General features: G+C 40.5%; 1 protein-coding gene across 1 annotated transcript in view; it reads right to left on the bottom strand.

Annotated features, from left to right (window-relative positions):
- Positions 1 to 19,224, bottom strand: part of YTHDF2 (YTH N6-methyladenosine RNA binding protein F2) — a 43,441-nt gene extending 24,217 nt beyond the window's left edge. The window contains exons 1-4 of the mRNA XM_072609600.1: positions 18,693 to 19,224; positions 18,290 to 18,314; positions 17,772 to 17,851; positions 13,353 to 14,942 (exon numbers count right to left, since the gene is read on the bottom strand). Of these exons, the coding sequence (XP_072465701.1) occupies positions 13,353 to 14,942; positions 17,772 to 17,851; positions 18,290 to 18,314; positions 18,693 to 18,719 (1,722 nt within the window). The 5' untranslated portion in view covers positions 18,720 to 19,224. The remainder of the gene's footprint in view (positions 1 to 13,352; positions 14,943 to 17,771; positions 17,852 to 18,289; positions 18,315 to 18,692) is intronic.
- Between the last annotated feature and the right edge of the window lie 256 nt (positions 19,225 to 19,480).

Below are 19,480 nucleotides of genomic sequence, written 5' to 3'. Positions count from 1 at the left end.
AGGGAGGAAGATCATTTTCTGTTGGGGGTAATGGGAGAGCCTATGGAAATCCTCTTGAAGGAGGTGTAAACTACACTAGTTCTAGAAGAAAAAGGCTTCAAGAGGTAGAACAGGTAGGCTTGTGTTTCTGGCTTGTGAAAATGCATGCAGGATACTTAAGACAAGATCAGAGAATAACCAGTACAGTTTGAGCTGTCATTAGAAGACACCATGGTACGGTAGTAACAGTTCCAAAGCAGAAGTTAAAGAATCTGGATTTGAATCTAAGTTCTACCAACTAACATCTCTGTGGTCTTGGATTAACCTCTTTGAACCTCCATTTCCTCATTTACAAAATGAGATATACTAGATCAAATGTTTTTAATCTTTTATGTCCTGGATCCCTTGGGCAGTCTGATGAAGTCTATGGACCTCCTCTCAGAATCATATACAAAGATTACAAAGGAATCTATTTTAAAATAGTTATTAAAATGTTAAAAACAGGTTCATAGACTCCAGTTTAAGAATTCCTAGTCTCTAAGGTCCCTTCTAGCTCTAACACTAGGATTTTTTTTTTTGGACCTGCAATGTCACTGAACCCCTTCTATCTCCTTACACAGCCTGCTACCATTCTGTTTAGGCCCTTATCACTACTCACCTGGACACTGATGAGTCTGACTCAACAAAGCAGTCCCATCAGCACTGCAACCTTTATAAAGGTGCCAGAGTAATATTCCTACAGCATAATTATTACTACATCATGACCCTGCTCAATAAAATCCAGGGACCCCAATTACCTCTACAATCAAATACAAACTCCTTTGCTGGCAAGTAGCCCTTGGCAACCTGGCTCCAACCTATTTGTCCAACATTACCATACTCACGCTCACATTCTGCAGGCTAATCAAAATGGCCCTGTCGCTGGTCCTAAGGCCATTCCCATGCCCATATCTTTGCACAGGATATGGTCACCCATGCCTGGAATGCTTTTCTTCCATCCCATTCTTTTAGAATCCCTACCCTAGTTTCTATATGAAGTCTTTCCTGATCCTTCCAGCTGCTAGATCCTTCCCACCACTGCACTGCCCCCACCCCCAAAAAAACCAAATTTACCCTGTGGCATCTTGTATTTTGTATATACATATGAATATTGTCTCTCCTGATGAAAGCTCTTTGAGGACAGTCGGTTCCATTTATCTCCTTAGACCCTAGCACAATACATGGCACATGTATTATTAAGCACCTGGTGCTTAATAAATGCTTACTGGTTGATTGCTATCCCTAATTCCAAGTACATAAAATCCCTCTACCAATGCTTACACAGCTAGTATATATCAGAGGCAAGGCTTGAACTCAGGTGTGTCTTTTTATATTATTTTTAGTAATTGTGAATAAGGCTAGACTGTGATGGTCTATAAATATTAGTTTAGGGCACTCATTTTTTTTTTTTTTTTACCACATACAATTAAAGAGCCAAAGATTAGGGTATGATGCAACAGGTACAGTGTCAGGCCTGGAGAAAATTCATCTTTTTTAGTTCAAATCCGGCCTCAGACAATTACTAGCTGAGTGACCCTGGGCAAGTGACAACCCTGTTTGCCTCAGTTTCTCATCTGTAAAATGAGTTGGAAAAGGAAATGGCAAACCACTCTAACAGCTTTGCCAAGAAAACCCCAAATGGCATCACAAAGAGTTGGATCCAACTAAAAAGTGACTGAACAAGCTAAAGATGTTTGAGCAAGGGGAAATCACATGGTCCAACTTGTGCATTAGGAAAATTTGACAACCATATGAAAGATGGAGAAAGGAGCGAATGAAGTTCAAAGATCAGTTTTAGGTCTATTACAATAATCCAGGAAAGAGGAAGAAGGTCCCAAACTCAAGAGGAAGCATTTTGAATGGGGGAAAAAAGGATGAATGCAAGAGATGTGTACTTTTATAACAAGCCAAAGAATGTCAATTTGGGTTATCACATTTTTGTATTATTCAGGTTTCTTTCCGTCAGCTGCTCTTTGTCACCACTCAGAGAAAAAATAAACACCAAAATAACAGCTGTGCTAGTAAAAAGGTATCACTGGGCAGAAAGTCACAACTAAAATGAAGTTTTTCTTTTGAACCTAACTTAAATGCCAGTGGTTCCTAACTGCTTCCAAGATAAAGTACTAACTCCTTATGCCAGAACTGAAGCCCATTCACAAACTAATTCTAACCCACATCTCAGTGTTATTTTATGATAATCCCCTTCATGAACTTTAAATTCCAGCCAAAGGCAAAATACTCAACATTCTCTCATCTGGTTGTGCTTTCGGTGTATTCCTCCACACTTCTGAAATGGACTCTCCACATATTAGTATGTTGAAATATTTCCCCCTCCAAGATTCAATTCAGGTGTCTTGACTACCACCCCCAAAAGTTTCTCCTGCCACTTGTTTGACCTCTCCCTATTCATTTCTTACATGATTTTACAAAAGTTCTTTACATGTTTCATCTCCTTACATGAAGGGACTATGTTTTCATCCGAAAGCATTTAAAACTATAAACAGGCAATAATCAATATTTACTGGTTGACTTCACCCATCAATTCAAGCAATAAATAGTCAACTTTCTCTGTTCATCATTTCAATACTTAAAAATTCATGAGATGCAGCCTTCTAGAGCAGAGAACCAGCTTCAGAAGGAGGGAATACCTCAGTTCAAATTCTAGTTCTGACACACTGGATGTATGACCCTGGGCAATGTCCTTAACCTCTCAGTGACCCAGATAACTCAAAGATTGTTATGAATCTATATTGATAGTAAGAACAATGAAATCACATTCACAATGATGACTATCAAAAATTTTTTTAAAAGAAAAGAAAGAAACCCCAAGGCATTCTGTTCACACACACCTTAGATAACCAAAATTATTTTGGGGGGTGGGGTAGTCTGGTTTTTTTTTTCCAGCAATTAAGTGACTTGCCCAGTCACACAGCTATAAGTTATTTTTGCTATAGTTTTATGAGAAATTAAAAACTAAGGGCAACAAAATAGCATTCTAGATTTGGAATCAGGAAGATCCAAGTTCAAATCCTACCTCAAACACTTACTAGATGTGTGACTCTTGACATCTCAGCTTCAATTGCCTCATGTGTAAAATGAGAATAGAAAGTTGTTCTGAACAAATGAAGTAAAAATGAAGCAAGAACTTTGTATACCTTAAAGTACTATTACTTTTAACAACCAACTCACAAGCAACTAGCTTCAAAAACCAGTTTTAACACCTTCATAAGAGAACCTAACTCTAGATATTAGAAGCTTATCCCTTAAAAGGTAGTAACTCTAAAGCTAAGACAAACAGATCCTTATCTATCTTAAAGTCGTCATTATACAGAAAAGCAAGAATAGAGGAAGAATACTAGTAGATTTTAACAGCAACTGAAAAAACTCAAACCTTGGTCAGGCAATAAACATTTATTAAGCATCTATTATATGCTAAAGTATTTCTGACAGTCCCTGCTCTCAAGGAGTTCACTGTACTCTTTAAAAAGGCAAAGAAATAAAAAAGCATCATTCTGTCAAGGGGGTATATGTTTGGAAAATCTGGAAGTCTACGTAATGTCAAGTGAGTTAAGCACTTAATAATACTGCATCCTACTTTACTTCAATTCACACAGAATGTTACTGCTACAGGACAGGCACAGTGTAGATAACCAAATAAAAATGGACACTTCAAACTTATCAAGGTATTCTTGGCACTAAGGAAATCCACTTTACTGGCATACTATACTCCAGAAGCATCCCTAAATTCCAGCTTGTTTCTTCCCAGCAGAGGAGATGCAAAAGCAAATGAAGCAGAATTTTACTGCTATCTACATGGAATGAGGTTAACCCATCCAATGACAGGAAGGAAACACACCAAGCCAGAGAGAAAATAGTCTAGAAACCTGAGTGGGAAGACAAAGGAAACACTGGCCCAAGAACATACATGAAAAATCCACATATAAGACCCAGGCATTTGCCCTTTTCTGACGCTTCATTTTCTGTATGAAGATAAGAGAATTGAATATAAACATTTATTCTAATGAAAAAACTGATCTGATATAAAATCTGATCTGATATAAATCTGATCTGATCTGATATAAAATATTGCAATGTGGTACAATGGAAAAGATCAGCCAAGGACCAAGGTTTGAATCACTTCACTACAGAGTTCTCAGGTAACACTGAACCTCAGGTTCCTCATCCACAAAAGTCCACCAAGGTCTCTTACAACTCTAAACTATAATCCTAAATTTGTTCTTCCTCTCAGTAAAGAAGTGATAGATTATGAGTGAGGGACAAAATAGTCATTATCAGACATGTTTCTGTTAAGTACTTTGGTCTGATTTGTTTAATTGTACTTCACTGGTGAAGAGGATTGTGGAAGATGTAAAGTCATGTCAAAAACAAAGGCAACAATAACAGTTGTTTTTTTTTAAACCTCACAGAAAATCCAATTCCTAACACTCCCACAGTTGTAAGCATTCTCATCACTTTGCCAGTTTTACATTTAAATAGAGAATCTGAATATGGGAAGCTTTCCCAATTCATGACAAGGATTCTAGTTCAAACAACTTTTTAAGCTTTTAGGTAAATCACAATACCAGCATGCTTCAATTTCATCATATATAAAAAAGGGGGGGGAGTCCCCGCTGGCTTTCCTCACAACTACCATTTACAAATGATTAAACTAAGGCCCACAGAAATGAAAGAACTGACAGCTGTTTGTCCAAAGACCAAACCAAGAGTCAACCCCCTGTCTTCTTACTCCAAATCTAAGAATACTCAATACCATACTGCCAGATCATTTCACAGAACACAAGTTTAAAAAGGCCTTAATCATCCAACCCAGGTCCTTGACTTTTCTCCTCCTTGCTGCCTACCTTTGGTCTTTTCACTGAACCATGAGAAGGAAGATAAAGCAGTTCTAACTCAAAAGTAGTCAATTTAAGCCTTTTAGACAAATAACTAGATTTCAATTTTCAATTGTCTACTTTTATTCAACAAACCAAGCACACAAAAAAATTATACTGTCAGTGAAACTTCACAATGCAAATCTTTGTATACACCTCATTACACAGCCTTAAGAGGTATATGGTCCATACACACAACATTTTCTGTACTGTAACCACAGGTAGCACTTACCATGATACTTCATCTATAAATTTTACTGATAAAGATATAAAAACTTTTGACAAAATCCAAAAGGGGAGTAGCTATTGAATCTTTCAAAAAAACCAAAACCAACAATGCTGTTTTTGATAAATCGGCAACTGTAAAGTACTTCCCATTCTTGGGAACAAGACCTAGCATTTTTCTTTTTTTCTTCCTCCCCACTCCTAGACAGAAGGGGAGACCATAAGGTGCTGAGCCATTTCCTTTCTTTCTTCCTTAAAACATTTCTAGCATGCAATAGCCATCCTAGCAATCTTTAATGCCTTGCACAAAGTCTCCTCCATCATGACCTTTCCTGATAACTCCAACCTAAACTTTAAATTTTTACATTTAGTCTTATATTGTGCAATTAACACTTTGCTGTGTGTGTATACATGTATATATGTATGTATACACACAGTGTCCTTAAATTGTTTCTATGCAAGCTTGTCTCTCTAACCAGATTCAGTTCTGTTTATAGCAAGCCATATCATACATTCTTTCTGTCCCACATTCTACTAGGCATGTAATTGGGAACTAAAAACATATGTTAATTGACTACAGAAGGAGGAGAGCTGTCATCTGATTGTCTGGCCAGTTGTTAAAAGTAAGGAAGCGAAGATCATTTTATACCTATACTCTTTCTTACTTCCCTGCAGGCTAAAGGCAGGGGAGTGAAAAGGTTATCAGTTGAATTACCTTTCTTTTTCCCTGTGGAAAAGAAAAAGAGAAAGCTAGTTAAGACCTACAACAATTAAAGCTTCCTCCTTGTTCTTAGCCTATGTGCAGATTTCCACCGCAAAAGGAAGTCTGGGCAAAGGGGAAAATAAGTGTGTTATGAGACTTTAGAAAGCAAAAAGGATAGATCACTTCTCCTAGCATTAGGTGAGCAAACTTCCCCAACCAGAATGCTGGTATGGGGTACTTAACATTGCCCATTAAATCAGAGCAACTAATGAGAATACTATGTCCCCCCCCTCTCCCTACAGAGGCCCACATAACCCAAAATCCAGATGTGCTCTTCTAAGTCTTTCTGCTTGGAGTACTCACACTTTTACTCTTCAGTTCCAAACAATAGACACACCATTCTCTTTCTTCTGAAGTTCATGTTAAATCCAAATGGACTACTCTATATCTTTGAGACCAAAGTTAAAGGATAAAATAGGACAGGAGGGGATGGATGAATTGAATAGGTCTGCAATGAAAACCTACTTTTGCAAGCTAGGGAGTTTAAAATGTCCTTCAAAACATTCTACTGGTAAGCTCTTTTGGATTACTTTTGGCTTTAACAAAAAGAATGAGCATTTCTGATAGCCAATGAAAACCTTCTTTCTTTGAAATTTTCAGACTTCTAATTGACTAAACACCTAGGAGTATACAAAGCAAGCATGAAATCAGAGCTGATTGTAGGTTGCACAATCGGTTTCACACTTGTGGTGACCTGCTCCCAAGGCCCTGAGACTGAGTGGGGAGGGCTAACTAGAGACCAGTCAGAGACTATGGAGCCCATAATTGTTATCCTACATTACCTCTACCATGAGCCTACCATCTATGCTACAGGAAAGAGACCTAATCTATTCTATTCACTTTGCAAATGAAGGTGCTAAAAATGCACTATCTGGCAGTACTTTTCATTACCTAAAGAAGCCATCACAACTTTGTACATTTAAAAGGTCAGACCAAAAAGAGAATGGCCAAAGAGAATGTCCACTCAGCAGTGTCAATGAGGTGACTTAAAAAATGAGGCATGGCATGATGAAAACCTAACGAAGTTTTTAAACAAAGAAATGGACATGTACTGCTATACATTGAGGTAGAGGTAGCAATTTACACTAAAGTCTGAATGACATATACTGGACGTGATATTTTCTTCCCAGGAAATCTGCTACCACATGCACAGAAAAAAGGCAAGCAGTTTCCTCAAATGGTAAAGAAGGTGGTAAGCAATAAAACAGGAATTATTATCCCCTCTCCCAGTCACAAATATGCACCCTAGAATTTTGGATTAAGCTTATTACAGGGTAGAAAACAAACTAAGCCCTTAAAGTTTACCTGGCTTGATAGCTTCACTTATTTTTAAAGCAAAATGTAGTTTAAAAAAATATCAATAAGCCAAACAGAGAAAAAAGCATTAATTAGCATAGGTGCACTGTGTACAACTTAAATTTAAATGATATTTTAGAAAGAGGAAGGAAAAAAGATGAAAATAAACAAAAACGGCTTTACCTTTAGACTTTGAGAAAATGACATTGTTTTATAAATCTAAATTTTAAACTAGGAAGTTTTTCACCTTAGGTAAGTGGTTTAAAGGATTCCTTTACACAGCTCCTAGTACATTCTAAGTGACTTATTCTATAGAAATGTAATAAATACAATTTTCAGTTACATATCTATTGTATAAAATGAGGTACACTTATATACTGCACCACAAATAGTGCAGACTCCAAGAGATCGCCTAGTCCAAGACTACCATTTTACAGAGGAGAAAACTAAGATCCAAAGACTCATCCATCCATAGTCAAAATAAGTGTCACATCTGGGAAAAGGATCAAGATCTCATGACTATTAACGTGCAATGTTATCTCAACTAGTCTGCTGAGCCACGAACAGTTCTTTCCAGGTTTCATGACTCCTTTCCTTTTATCCTTCACCTCAATTCCAAGTACTGAAACCTACAGACCTAAAGTAAAGGTGGAGGGTTATAAGGCAGAAACCAATGATTTCTTACGTGTCATACATATTTTAGGTAGGAAATTACAGTACAGAAGAAATCATGATTACTTGTCTTAAAGTGATTAGGACTTAATTCTATCTTCCCCAGGAACTTAAGGTGTTAGTTCAGACAAACAAACTCAGTTTCTCCATCTATAAAATGAAGATAATTGCTGTCTCTCACTATCTCACAAATACACTGTAAAGAAATATGAAAATAGACTTAATAACTAAGCAGAATTTTCTTTCTCACCTTCAGTAGCACATTTGCGTATTAAGGCTTTCCACCATTTATTTCCTTCATTTGCTCTATATTGCCTGTTCTTCATTCCAGTCAAGCATCATTCTGCTTTGTATTTTTCCACTCCCATCTTCCATATCAATCTGTTTGCCTGAAATATTCTATTCAACTTAGCTCTGTCCAAATTGTTTCTCCACTATTCCGAGGAACTCATCCCAGGAGGATGACTAGAACTGGACTTACCCATAACCTCCTCCTGAACATAGAGGGCTTTCTGAATAAAGTCACCTAAAGGAGATAATTCTCTCCCTTCTCCAAGACAATTTTTGCAAAATATAGATCTACAACACATCTAGCTTCTTTATTTTGCATTCATAAATTGACTTTCCACATAGGAACTTGAGAGTTCTATTTGTGTTTGAAGATATAGTTCTCACCACTGCTAACTATAAAGGCTGGCCTCCTATGCTAACTGTGAGGTTCAGCTTCCTCCTAAGGCAGAGGCAAAGCATAAGCATCACAATGGAAACCACAAAGATAGAGTACCCAAAGCACTCACCAAGTAGGATCTTAAGAGATCTAGATCTGGAAGAGATCTTATTAGAGGTCATCTAAATCCAATCTTCTCATTTTAAAAATCAGCAACGTATGGTCCAAAAGTGGACTTCTTTACTTGCCCAAGGTCAGACAGGTAGTAAATGTCAGAACCAGGATTCAAAAGCAATCTCTTGACTCCAAATCCAGTGTTCTTTCCACTATATCACAATTCGTGACTAAAACACTAAATACTAAGTGCTTTTCAAAACTATCATGAACTCAAATCTAGGATTCACTAAACCTTTCAGAGATTGGAAAAGGTATGTTTGGAATTTTAGCAAATTCTGCTTTGTTTCCATTTAATGAGTGAAAAATCCAAACTTAAACCTTGGTTTTTGAAGCAGAAATTCAGCAGTTCTACCACCCCCACACACTCTATTAGAGTTAAATAGCTATTACATAAAGGGAAGGCAGCTTCCAAACCAAACAGCAGTAACCGGAGGATGATGGTAGATGCTACACAAGAGAATTACATAGTCCTGGTCCCTTCTGTTTTCCTTTATTTTTACGTGAAATAATTATAAGTGTTGAAAGGGGAAAACAAAAGTAGACAATTTTAAAAAGCAAGCCTGGGGGAAAGAATAACCACATTCCAACTTTGTGGGCACTTTACCTGACCACAGACAAGCTAAAGATTGGCTCTGGAAGTGGACCCGTTTTTAACTCATTCACTGCTGCCTTGCTCTTCAATTTAACAACTGTACAACTCTCATCAAAAACCAGGGAAACTTATGACCTTTTTTTGCTACTTTGGTCCCCAAAAATGAAAAATTAGGTCATCCTATTACAAAAAGAATTGTGAAAAGATGGCTAAAAAAAAAAAAATCAATATATTGACAACAATCCAAAATTTACTACACTGAAAATTACCAAAGCGCCAGAAATTAGAGGGTTCTACTATTCCAAATTACTCCTTGCACTACTGATGTCAGGCTATAGATTTAAACCACACAGCATACCAACCAAGTCAGAGGTAAATACTGCAAAAAAAAAAAAAAAAAATGGCCACACACACAAAAAAAATGTTTGTGTATACTGCCAAGAAACAAGTTCAGCCTTGGAATTTTAGAAACGCTTCGACATCATAGTTGGGATGAAATTTCTTAAGGCTTTCTCCTGTTTACTAAGGTAGTTTCATTCAAACCTTCACAGCAAAAAGACAATATAAAAATACTAAAGCAGCCTAATCCCTCATTTAAACTATTTTAAATCAACTTTCTGTTTTAGGAACTTGATTAAAGTACAAAAAGGCAGTCTGAGATAAGTTACACAAAGGTATAAAGCATAACAACGGTGGGCAGCACAGGTAAGTGATATCCAGGATAATCTTAAGGACCTTCCAGAAACCTTGCATTTTCTTACTGTAAAAAAGTAATATGAGCAAACTATATAAAGCTTTTTTGGAGGTCAGTTAATAAAGAAAATAATCAGGATGTCCATTAGGGTTTTTTAAACTTGTTTGGGTTTTGATTTTTTTTTTTTTTGTAATGGACAATCAGGAGTTAACTTAAGAAGGTCCCTGGGTTTGACAGACTGGTTACTACCACAGAATACAAGTGTACTAGCTCCTGAAACCTATGCACTAGTTCATCCACCACTGCCCATCACAAAAGTCAAAGAACCTGATTCAAAAAGCACAGCTTAATAAAAGTTGACAGGTATTAACAGGACCCAAATTTACCAACTGATTTTAATTCAAACAGCTTAACTTTGCTCTCAAGTCCTAAGAGAAAAACTCACATATAGCTCAACACCTTGCTTTGAGTTAAAAACACATACTCCTCCCTTCCCCTTTATTTCTGACCTCAAAGAACAGAATAAAACAAATTATTTTCAAGAGCAAGGAAAAGATGTATACAGTATATAAAATACGTGCAGAGATGCAGACTAGGCTGTACCTGAAGGACAAAACCAATAGAGCTGTCAATGGTTCTAGGTCAACAATGACATGCCCCCCAAAAATCTTGTGCTATTTAACATTTCCATCAATTGATTTGGATAAAGGCATAGACTGCAAGTTTTCTCAAATTTGTAGATGACACAAAGATAAGAAACCAAGTTAACATATGGTTTGACAAAGTCAGGATCCAAAAAGATCTTTGAGATTGCAACCTTGAGCCAAACCTAACAGTGAAATGTAACCTCACACTAGGGTTTTTTGTAAGAATCATCTTCACCAGTACAAGACAGAAGACGTATGGCTAGACAATAGTTAATGCAAAAAAGTTCTGGGAGCTTTGAAGGACTTCAAGCTTAGTATGTAGCGTGTAACATGGCAAATAAGAAAACTAAAGTAATCTCTGGCTGCACTGAGAGTCTCCAAGACTAGAAGGTGGTAGGCCTGCTCACTCTGGTCAAACATGTTCAGTTATGGGTGATACATTTTAGGAATAATTATAAGCTTAAACTCTTGAGCTTCAATTTGCTCATCTGTAAAATAGGTAGATAATCACACTTTCTATACAAAATTGTTATGAGGAACAAATGATAATGCAGGTAAAACCACTTTAACAATCCTTTATGCAATATATAAATGTGCTACTCTCATAAGCTAAAAAGAGCATTGAGGACTGTGAAACTCATTCCACATATTGATCAGCTGAAGGAACTAAGGATGCTTAACCTGCAGAGTGTGGGGGGAGAAGGGGAGGGAATGAGAGCCATCTTTAAGTAACTAAAGAGCTGCACTGCTGAAAAAGAACTTTTCACTTTTGCCCCAGTAAGATGAAACAAGGCACAATGGATGAAAAGTTATACATATACGTGTATACACACACACACACGACTAAGAAAAAGCTAACAATCAGAGCTTTCCAAAATAGCATGTGCTGCATTATGTACCTGAGGAGGTAGTAGATTCTCTCTCCCAAACTAAAGATAAGATCTTCAAATAAAGGTTAAATGACCACTTGTTTCGTTATTGTAGCAAGAAATTGTCGTAGCCATAGTCTGAAGTCCCTAGATTCTATTCACAAAAGTATAAACAACCCACTATACTACTGTTATTCTCAAAAGGTCGTGGTCTCAAAATATTTACCCTAACTCTTCTGAAACAAAAAAATTAGAAGGTATGAGGCATGCTTTGCAGAACACTCAAGATGCTTAGGTTATTAGATTCAATGAATTAAACTAAATTAAATTAACACTAAAAATCTCCTAGATTCCTGAAGGTCTTAAGTCAATTTAAACTCAATGAGGAAGAAGTAGACAATAAATATAAGACAAGAAAATTAATATTTTTCTGTCTTTTAGCTGCTCAGGTTTCTGGCCCAAATATTCATGGTAACATCAACTTGCATCTATTTTATATAGAGAAATTCATCTACACAGACTGAAGTAACACAGCAATCATTCTGCTTTTACTTCAGCAATTATGTTTAAGAGTTCCTTCTCCGGGCACTTCAGACTCTGGTATTCAGTCAAGAGCCCTCTCAAGGTGCTGCACCCAAAACAGGAATGGGCAGGAGGAAGAGAAGAAACAAGCTTTTCCCAGAGGCACAAGAATTTCTAGGTCCTTTATTCAATAGGATCATAGGTTCACTATAAATATGATAACTCTCTGAAGACTTTACTCAATTAGTTTAGGGAAGTTTTTCACTGGGTCTGACAAGCAGTTGTCTTCCTTTAGTCACTCTAATGTTGAATGTATACATCTTTTAAATTGCATTTCTCTTAATCATCTCTCACATATGGCTGTTTCCTTCTTATGGAATGTAAGCATAGTCAATTCCCTGCTACATATAGCCGTCTAACCTAACTCACCTCTTCCTCTTTCCTTATCATTTTCTTCATCTTCACATTCAAGTTCCTTCACTCAGTCACTTATTGAACATCTAGAGTGGATACTGCACAACTGTCAGCATAAATAAATCCTACTTGTTCTAACTGTTCTAATTCAGTTGCTTCTTTCATAAATCGATTAAAACAAAGGCAAAGGTTTCTAAAATTTTTTTGGTTAGCGGAACCCCTTCTCCCACTTCTGTAACTGGAAAAATTTCAGAGGAAAAAACTCTTTTAAATAATTACTAGAATACCATGAAGGGAAGGAGGAAGTCATGGCAGAGCAGAGAGCAAAAGGACCCTTAATAATGCTATCATGGTTAAAAGCGGCAGGGGTTCAGGACCCCTATGGTGCTTTCTCTGGCCCTACTTCCAACAATCCCAGAGTCCAAAGGAATACCATGGAAATTAATCTCTCCGCAACATATAACAAAGCCAATTCACCTCTTAGGCCTCAAAATATTTTTTTCCAACTTTAATTTCCAAGGTACTATGGTTCTCTTCCTCAATAATCCGTACTCTTCTTTTTGAAGCTCACTCTTCATAACTTCAACTATAGGTTTCAACTCTCATCTCATTTGATTCCTAATGCTTCCACTAACCTCCTTTCCTTTGGTCTGCTTTGCTCACCACCTGGGGAGCAGCAAGAGCAGAAGAGATGAGATGAAAGTTCTCAATCTTCTGCCCCAAATCTCTCCTAATGCTCAGATCCTCACATTCCTTCAATGATCACATAAAAACCTCAAACCCACGAGGGCACAGAACTGGTAAGAGCTATGTTTTATTTACAGAACTGTTATGTATTATTTCATCTATTTTTCCAATGATTCCTCCTCCCCTAAAAACCTTAGCAGAGCAGTAAGCACTTTACCTTTTTAACATTTTCCTCCTCCTCTTGGCGTTTCTCATAGTGTGAGAAGTCATCAAAAATGGAGGTGGTGTGCTTGTAGCTGGCAATGATTTTCAACACCTGCTTTGCCTTTTCCAGGGGCACTTCCTGAGTGTCTCTGGAGTTGGTCACTGGTTTATTCTCGTTGTTCTCTAGGCGAATGTGCCGCAGCTGGCTATTGGGAACGTCCTTCACAAAAATCCACCTGACATCAAACCGTCCCTTCCATTTGTCCTGGGACCACACACCCGCACATGTGTTGTAGTCCACAGCAGATTTCATTTCTGCTACGCCACAGAAGTGTCCACTGCCGTTGACACTGAAAAGTAAGTAAACGGGGCCTTTCCCGTTCATGGAGCGATAAGCAGCATCCAGTCTCTTATTGCCATGTTCTGTGCTGCACCAGATATTATATTTAATCGAACGGTGGATATCGTCCTCAGAGTAACTCTTGATGATGAAAACCCGGCCATGTTTCAGATTCCAGTCAAAATCCTTGGGATTATAATTGTTGATGGACCTCAGCTTCTCCAATACTGGGTGGGGTTCTGAAGGAGCAGACCCAGAATTGTTCTGAGACTGCCCCACTCCATTACCATCCACCCCATTATGCCCAAACCCATTGCCACGGTTCCGGGGTGCTACCCAACGGGTGGGCTGGGCTGCCTGTTGTTGCACAGAAAGCTGGGTAGGCTGTGGTGGCGGTGGTGGAGGCAAAGGCTGTGGTTGTTGCCCTGCTGCAGCCTGCACCACTGGTGGGCTATTGTTTATCTGCTGACCTACGGGCTGAGGTGATACCTGGGTTGGCTGCTGACCAATATTCTGAACCAAAGCCTGGGAGGGGGCTTTTGCTACAGGACCCTTGTTATCCCAAGTTCCAATATCCATGTTATGTTTTATTGGGGGTGGTGGAAGACTTGACCCTGCCATGCCATTCTTGGTCTTCAGCTTGGGCTGTTGTTTTGCAGGCTTACTAGCAATATCAGCCCAAGATGTTGGTTTGGGAGGAGCAATAGTGGCTGGTGGCAAACTACTGGATGCCACTATGTTACTAGTAATGGATCCACTGCCAACTGCAGAGCCAACAACTTTTGGAACACTGCTTGTAACATCTGTGCTGCCCAGCTTCAGTGCTGCCATCCCTTGGTCTATAGTATTCATACCAGGAGCCTTATTCAGGGTCTCATTGGCAAAAGCTGACTGTCCATCAATCATGGCTCCACCTAAGGAGCTAGGTGCATAAGCATAATTGCTACTATATCCAGAACTCTGAGTAGACTGTCCCTGAGAACTGTTATTCCCCCAAGCTGAGAAGTCAATCCCACTGGGAAAAAAATTAAAACCATGCTGACCAAGAAATGGAGTGCTGCCTAGAGCCCCTGGCTGTCCAAACATAGCATCTGGTAGAAAGTGGGGCTCTCCATTGCTGAGCTGTCCATAAGATGTTAAGTAGGGCATTGGTGGGTCACCCCCAGTAGACCAGGCAGCTTCACCCAATGAATAGGAGAAGCCTATTGAAGGACTGTAGTAGCTTGGTAGGTAAGAATCTGACATGGCTGTATATGCATTATTCTGTGGGGGGGAAAAAAAGCAAGAAAATCAGAACAAGGGAATACAAACTGAATACTTTGTTTAAACACCTAAGAACACAAAACCCTCCTCTATCCATAGCCATTACCCAAAAAAGAGAATCTCAAAACATAGCATTCTATGTATCAAAAATTCTATTGTGAAAAAATCTACTTCACAGTTTAGCATCTGAAAGGATCAACTTCAGGTTTTCTAAATCTATCAAAAGTAGGCTTAATGCTTTCAAGTTATGCTCTCCAGAATGTTTGGCAGGTGATAACTACTTTCAATTAAACCCAAATATAGCAAAGGCATCAGTGGCTGTTTAAAATGTAACAATAAGAAAGATGTATTTTGGCAGGGTAGATGAATTCAGAAGAGATGGGGTTTTCCCCCCCTAAACAGCATTGTTTTAAAGTCATGACTAGCTAATTTTTTTTTTTAAACTGCAAGACTGGAACTTCAAACTCTAGCTCAAACAACCATGCTTCCACCATCCAAAATAAAAAAAAAAAAAAAGCCACTCTGCTAAGAAACTAACCAGTGAATAAAGTAAACTAACTGCAGTAGAGAATGTTACTCTTCAAGTCATTTGGAATCATAAGGACATGAACCCACCTTAATTAAAATCAGGAGGGGAAATGCATAATGGCTTCTGAACAGCACATTTTTAAACCACAAAAATACTGTTGAATTTTCTGCTTCACCTCTAAGAGCCAATGAACAGCAGCTAACTTTGCAATTAAAAATGTGAGAAGGCATCTGAGGATTCTCAAACAATGTTATGAACTTTAAGTTAAATTAGTCTTCATATTATTGGCAGACTAGGTTACAGAATGAAAATCATTTTGGTCTCCTCAATTTGGCCCATAATCAATATTTCCTCCCTGTGTATTCTTAGAGCACAGAATATATTATCTTAGGTGAAAAGCCAGTCACAAAACGGTATTTCCTGTAGATACAGCCAGATCTAAACTAAAAGAAAAATTACAAGATTTATTTCATCATAACTCAATTTGAGTAATTTAAAAAATTCGTTAGTAGACAGACTAATCAATATACGGTCCTGTTCTTCAAAGATTTAGATGACTAAGGCAACCTTAAGCTTTAAACTTATGCTCCCAGGACCATCAGTACCACTAGCAACCGGAATTTCTCAGCTGGTCAAGAGAGTAAATCTTTCTGATTCAGTCTGATAAAATAAACATGAGATTTTGTGTTTTGTCTGCTATAAAATATCTTACTTGGAAAGAAAAAAGAGATGACTATCTTTATTCATACCTATGTAAAAAGAAAAATCAAATACAGATTGTCTGTAATAAATGAATTAATAGAAAAATTACTCTTTTATTTCTCCATATTTTAGTTGAAAAGTTTAAGAAATTAAGGGCAGGTAAAGTACTGATAAGTGCCAACTGTAGTTTCATGGAATAGGTTACTACACAGAACTCAGGGTGGACCTCTATTAAAATCTTACAGGAGGACATGGGCAAGAGTCCAACAGAATGGGATGCAGTTTGGAATGGCAGAAGAAATACCCACAGGGAAGACACCACAGATCCAAATTATCTAAATCTAGTAGAGGACAGATTTTCATCCTGTCCTTCTCCATTCTTCTTGTGAGCTTTGGAATACAAGAATTTTTTTCTCGGTGTAAAAAGCACTATACTTAACCTTTAATTCTAGGGAAACAAGGAAAAATCAAGTCCCCTTTAAACATTACATGGCTTGCCAAGTTAAGAATAGCTGTCTGTACCTCAACTGGCAGGCTCTCACATGCTCCTGAACTTAAAAACATCTGAGTTACACAATGTTTTATAGGAACTACGTGGAACTAAGAGCTTCTAAAAGCTCCCACTATTCTCATTATAATACGTAAGCAAATGACTTATTTAGCAAGAGGCAGCTATTAGTTCATTCCTCTATTTCCTTCCCTACTTTTCCTGATTAACTGGTTGCTTTCTAATCAAGAAACTTTTTTCCAGTCGGTCTATTAATTTAAAAAAACAAAATCTTGGTGATTGTTATGATTTAAAGGAATGAAAAAAGTTTTCTGAAGGAATTGGAGGCAACTTTAGTCACAGTAAGAGAGGAAGATATTTTTAAAAAGAGTTCCATGATATTTTAATCAGAGATAATGATTTAAATATTACATTCAAAGTTTATTCATGTTTAGAAATCCCTGCATTTTTAACCAGAGTATTTGGGGAAATAATATTTTCAATTATGACTAGACAACAGGGGAAAACAAAGGTATACACCACAAAATGTATTCTGTGAGCAAAGTGTTTGGTATTTTACACATATATAATACAGGAGAATTCATGCAACCAAAGCAGGTTTCTAGAGGGCACTAACCATACTAATCTCCATAACTAAGTGCTCTAAGAAGTGACAATAAAAACTTTCTATTATTCTGATAGTGCAGTTCTCTCCTGATTATTACAGCTCCAGTTGAACACACAGTTCAATGGAAAAAATTTCCACAGGATGGCCATATTCATGCTAACTAGTTGTCATGGCCCTTAAAAATCAATTTCTCAAGCAGAAATTAGGACTAAGTACATTATTGGATATTAACTGTCTCAAAGTGCTTCAACATAATACGCAATATATTTTTGACAAAATAAGTTAAAAGTATTTTAAGGTTCCCTATTAAAGCTATTTTGTTAACACCTAAAAAACCACACCAATAATTCCAGGAAGGGGAGGGTTCAGTGTCCCCCAAGGGAGACTTCCTTCCACAGGGAGTTTCTCAGGAAGAGAAAGTAGAAGGTTATCCAATGCACTATTACAATCTCCCAGCAGAAAGGTAAACAGTTCATTACTCACGGGCCTCGCCTGTGGACTCAAGTAGGGTTCAAAATCATCATCGTTCAATCCATCCTTCTGATGCACAGATCCATTTTGTACTAAGGAAAGAAAGGCACGGTTGGCAGTGTCTCCATCCTAGCCTAATTTTCGGCAAACGAACTCCCAGGAAAGCTCCCCCTCCGTCCTCCCGGTACGGAACCCCCACCAAGCCGCCCCAGCCGGGCCAAGCGTTCCGCAGCGACTCCCCCGAAGAGCACGAATCCCAGCCCACAGCAGAGGTCACGTTACTGGCTCCTTCGGAGCTCCATTTCCCCCACATCACATGCATGCACTTCCAGAGACAAGGGTGAAAAACAAAGGCCTTCTAAGACCCACAGGAAGCCGAGGACCTGGGACGCTGCTGAGCCCAGTCCGCCCCCACCCCGGGCCCCCATGAATCACCCCTTGTTCCCCAGCCCCGCTCCGGGGCACCAAACGCCCTCGGCCGGGGCAGCCCGGGGGAGCGCTCCTTCCCGGGGACCCCCCGGGCGGCTCACCTTTGTTGCCTTGACCTTTGGGTCTCTGCAGGAGCGAGCCGAGACCGGGAGGGAGCGCGGGCGGGGGAAGAGTCGTCGCCAGGCACCGGGGTGTCCGGAGGAGCCGCCGACAGGAAGCGGAGAAGGGGGAGAAAAGACACCAAATGAGAGCGGGCCCGCCGGGGGAAGAAAGGAGCGGGCCGGGCCGGGCAGGAGGACGGCGGGGAGGGGGAGGCCGGGGGCGGGCGGCGCGGGCGGAGGGAGGCAGCAAAGGAAGGGGCAGAGGGGGCCGAGCGGGCCCGGGCCCACGCGAGGCGCCGGCGGACCGGCTGCCGGGCCGGGCCGCGCCGAGGCGCCGGGGCCTAGTCGGGCTCCCGCCTCACACAATGGCCAAGGCATGCGGGCCGGGTCGCCCGGGCCGTACCTGCTCCAGGAGGCTGCTGGCCGACATGGCTCGGGGTTCCGCGGGGAAGGCGGCGGCGGCGGCTGGCTCTCCTCAGGGCGGCGGCGGCGGATGGGCCCCGGCGAGAGCTGGAGCGGAGAGCGGCGGCGGCGGCTTTGTCCCTGACGCTCCGGGGGCCTCGGCGGACGCAGCGGAGACACAAGCGCGCGGCTTCGGGCTCGGGCTCTTGCCTCCCGACTCCGCGACGCTCTAGCCCGGCCTCTCAACGCCCCGTCTCGAATGCCTGCGGCGCGCGCTCCCGCTGGGCCCGAGCGAGCTCTGGGCGCCAAGGCGGCGGGGGGCGGGGGGAGGGGGCGGGAGGCGCGCGCGTGAGGGAGGGGGAGGCGCGCTCTCCTCTCGAGCTCGCTCGCGCTCTTCCCTCTTCCCTCTTCCTCTTATCTGTCTCTCTGTCTGCCTGTCTTTCTCTCTCTTGTCTCGGTCTCCGTCTCTCTCTCTACCCCCGCTTCTCTCCCTCTCTCCTCACTCACTCACTCACACACGCGGAAGGAGCCCCTCCCCCACGCCTCTCCTCAGGAGCGCGGGGCATACTGGGAAGCAAGGTTGGCGTGGGGGGGTCGCAGCGCCCTCTGGAGGGCGGGAGGATCGGAGAGGGCCGCGCCTGCGCGCGCGAGGGAGTGAGACCGAGAGAGAGAGCTGGAGAAAGGCGCCCTCGCCTCCCCCGCCCTCACTGGTTCCCGGGTTCTGGCCCCGGGGTTTCCCGGAGAGCGCTGCCTGGGGCGGGAGCCTGGGAGGACCGCTCGCGACTCCCC

The sequence above is a fragment of the Notamacropus eugenii genome, chromosome 5 (assembly GCF_028372415.1).
Source record: "Notamacropus eugenii isolate mMacEug1 chromosome 5, mMacEug1.pri_v2, whole genome shotgun sequence".
NCBI classification, from domain to species: Eukaryota; Metazoa; Chordata; class Mammalia; order Diprotodontia; family Macropodidae; genus Notamacropus; species Notamacropus eugenii.
The sequence above is the reverse complement of the archived record's forward strand: the minus strand, read 5'-3'. Positions and strand labels throughout refer to the sequence as shown.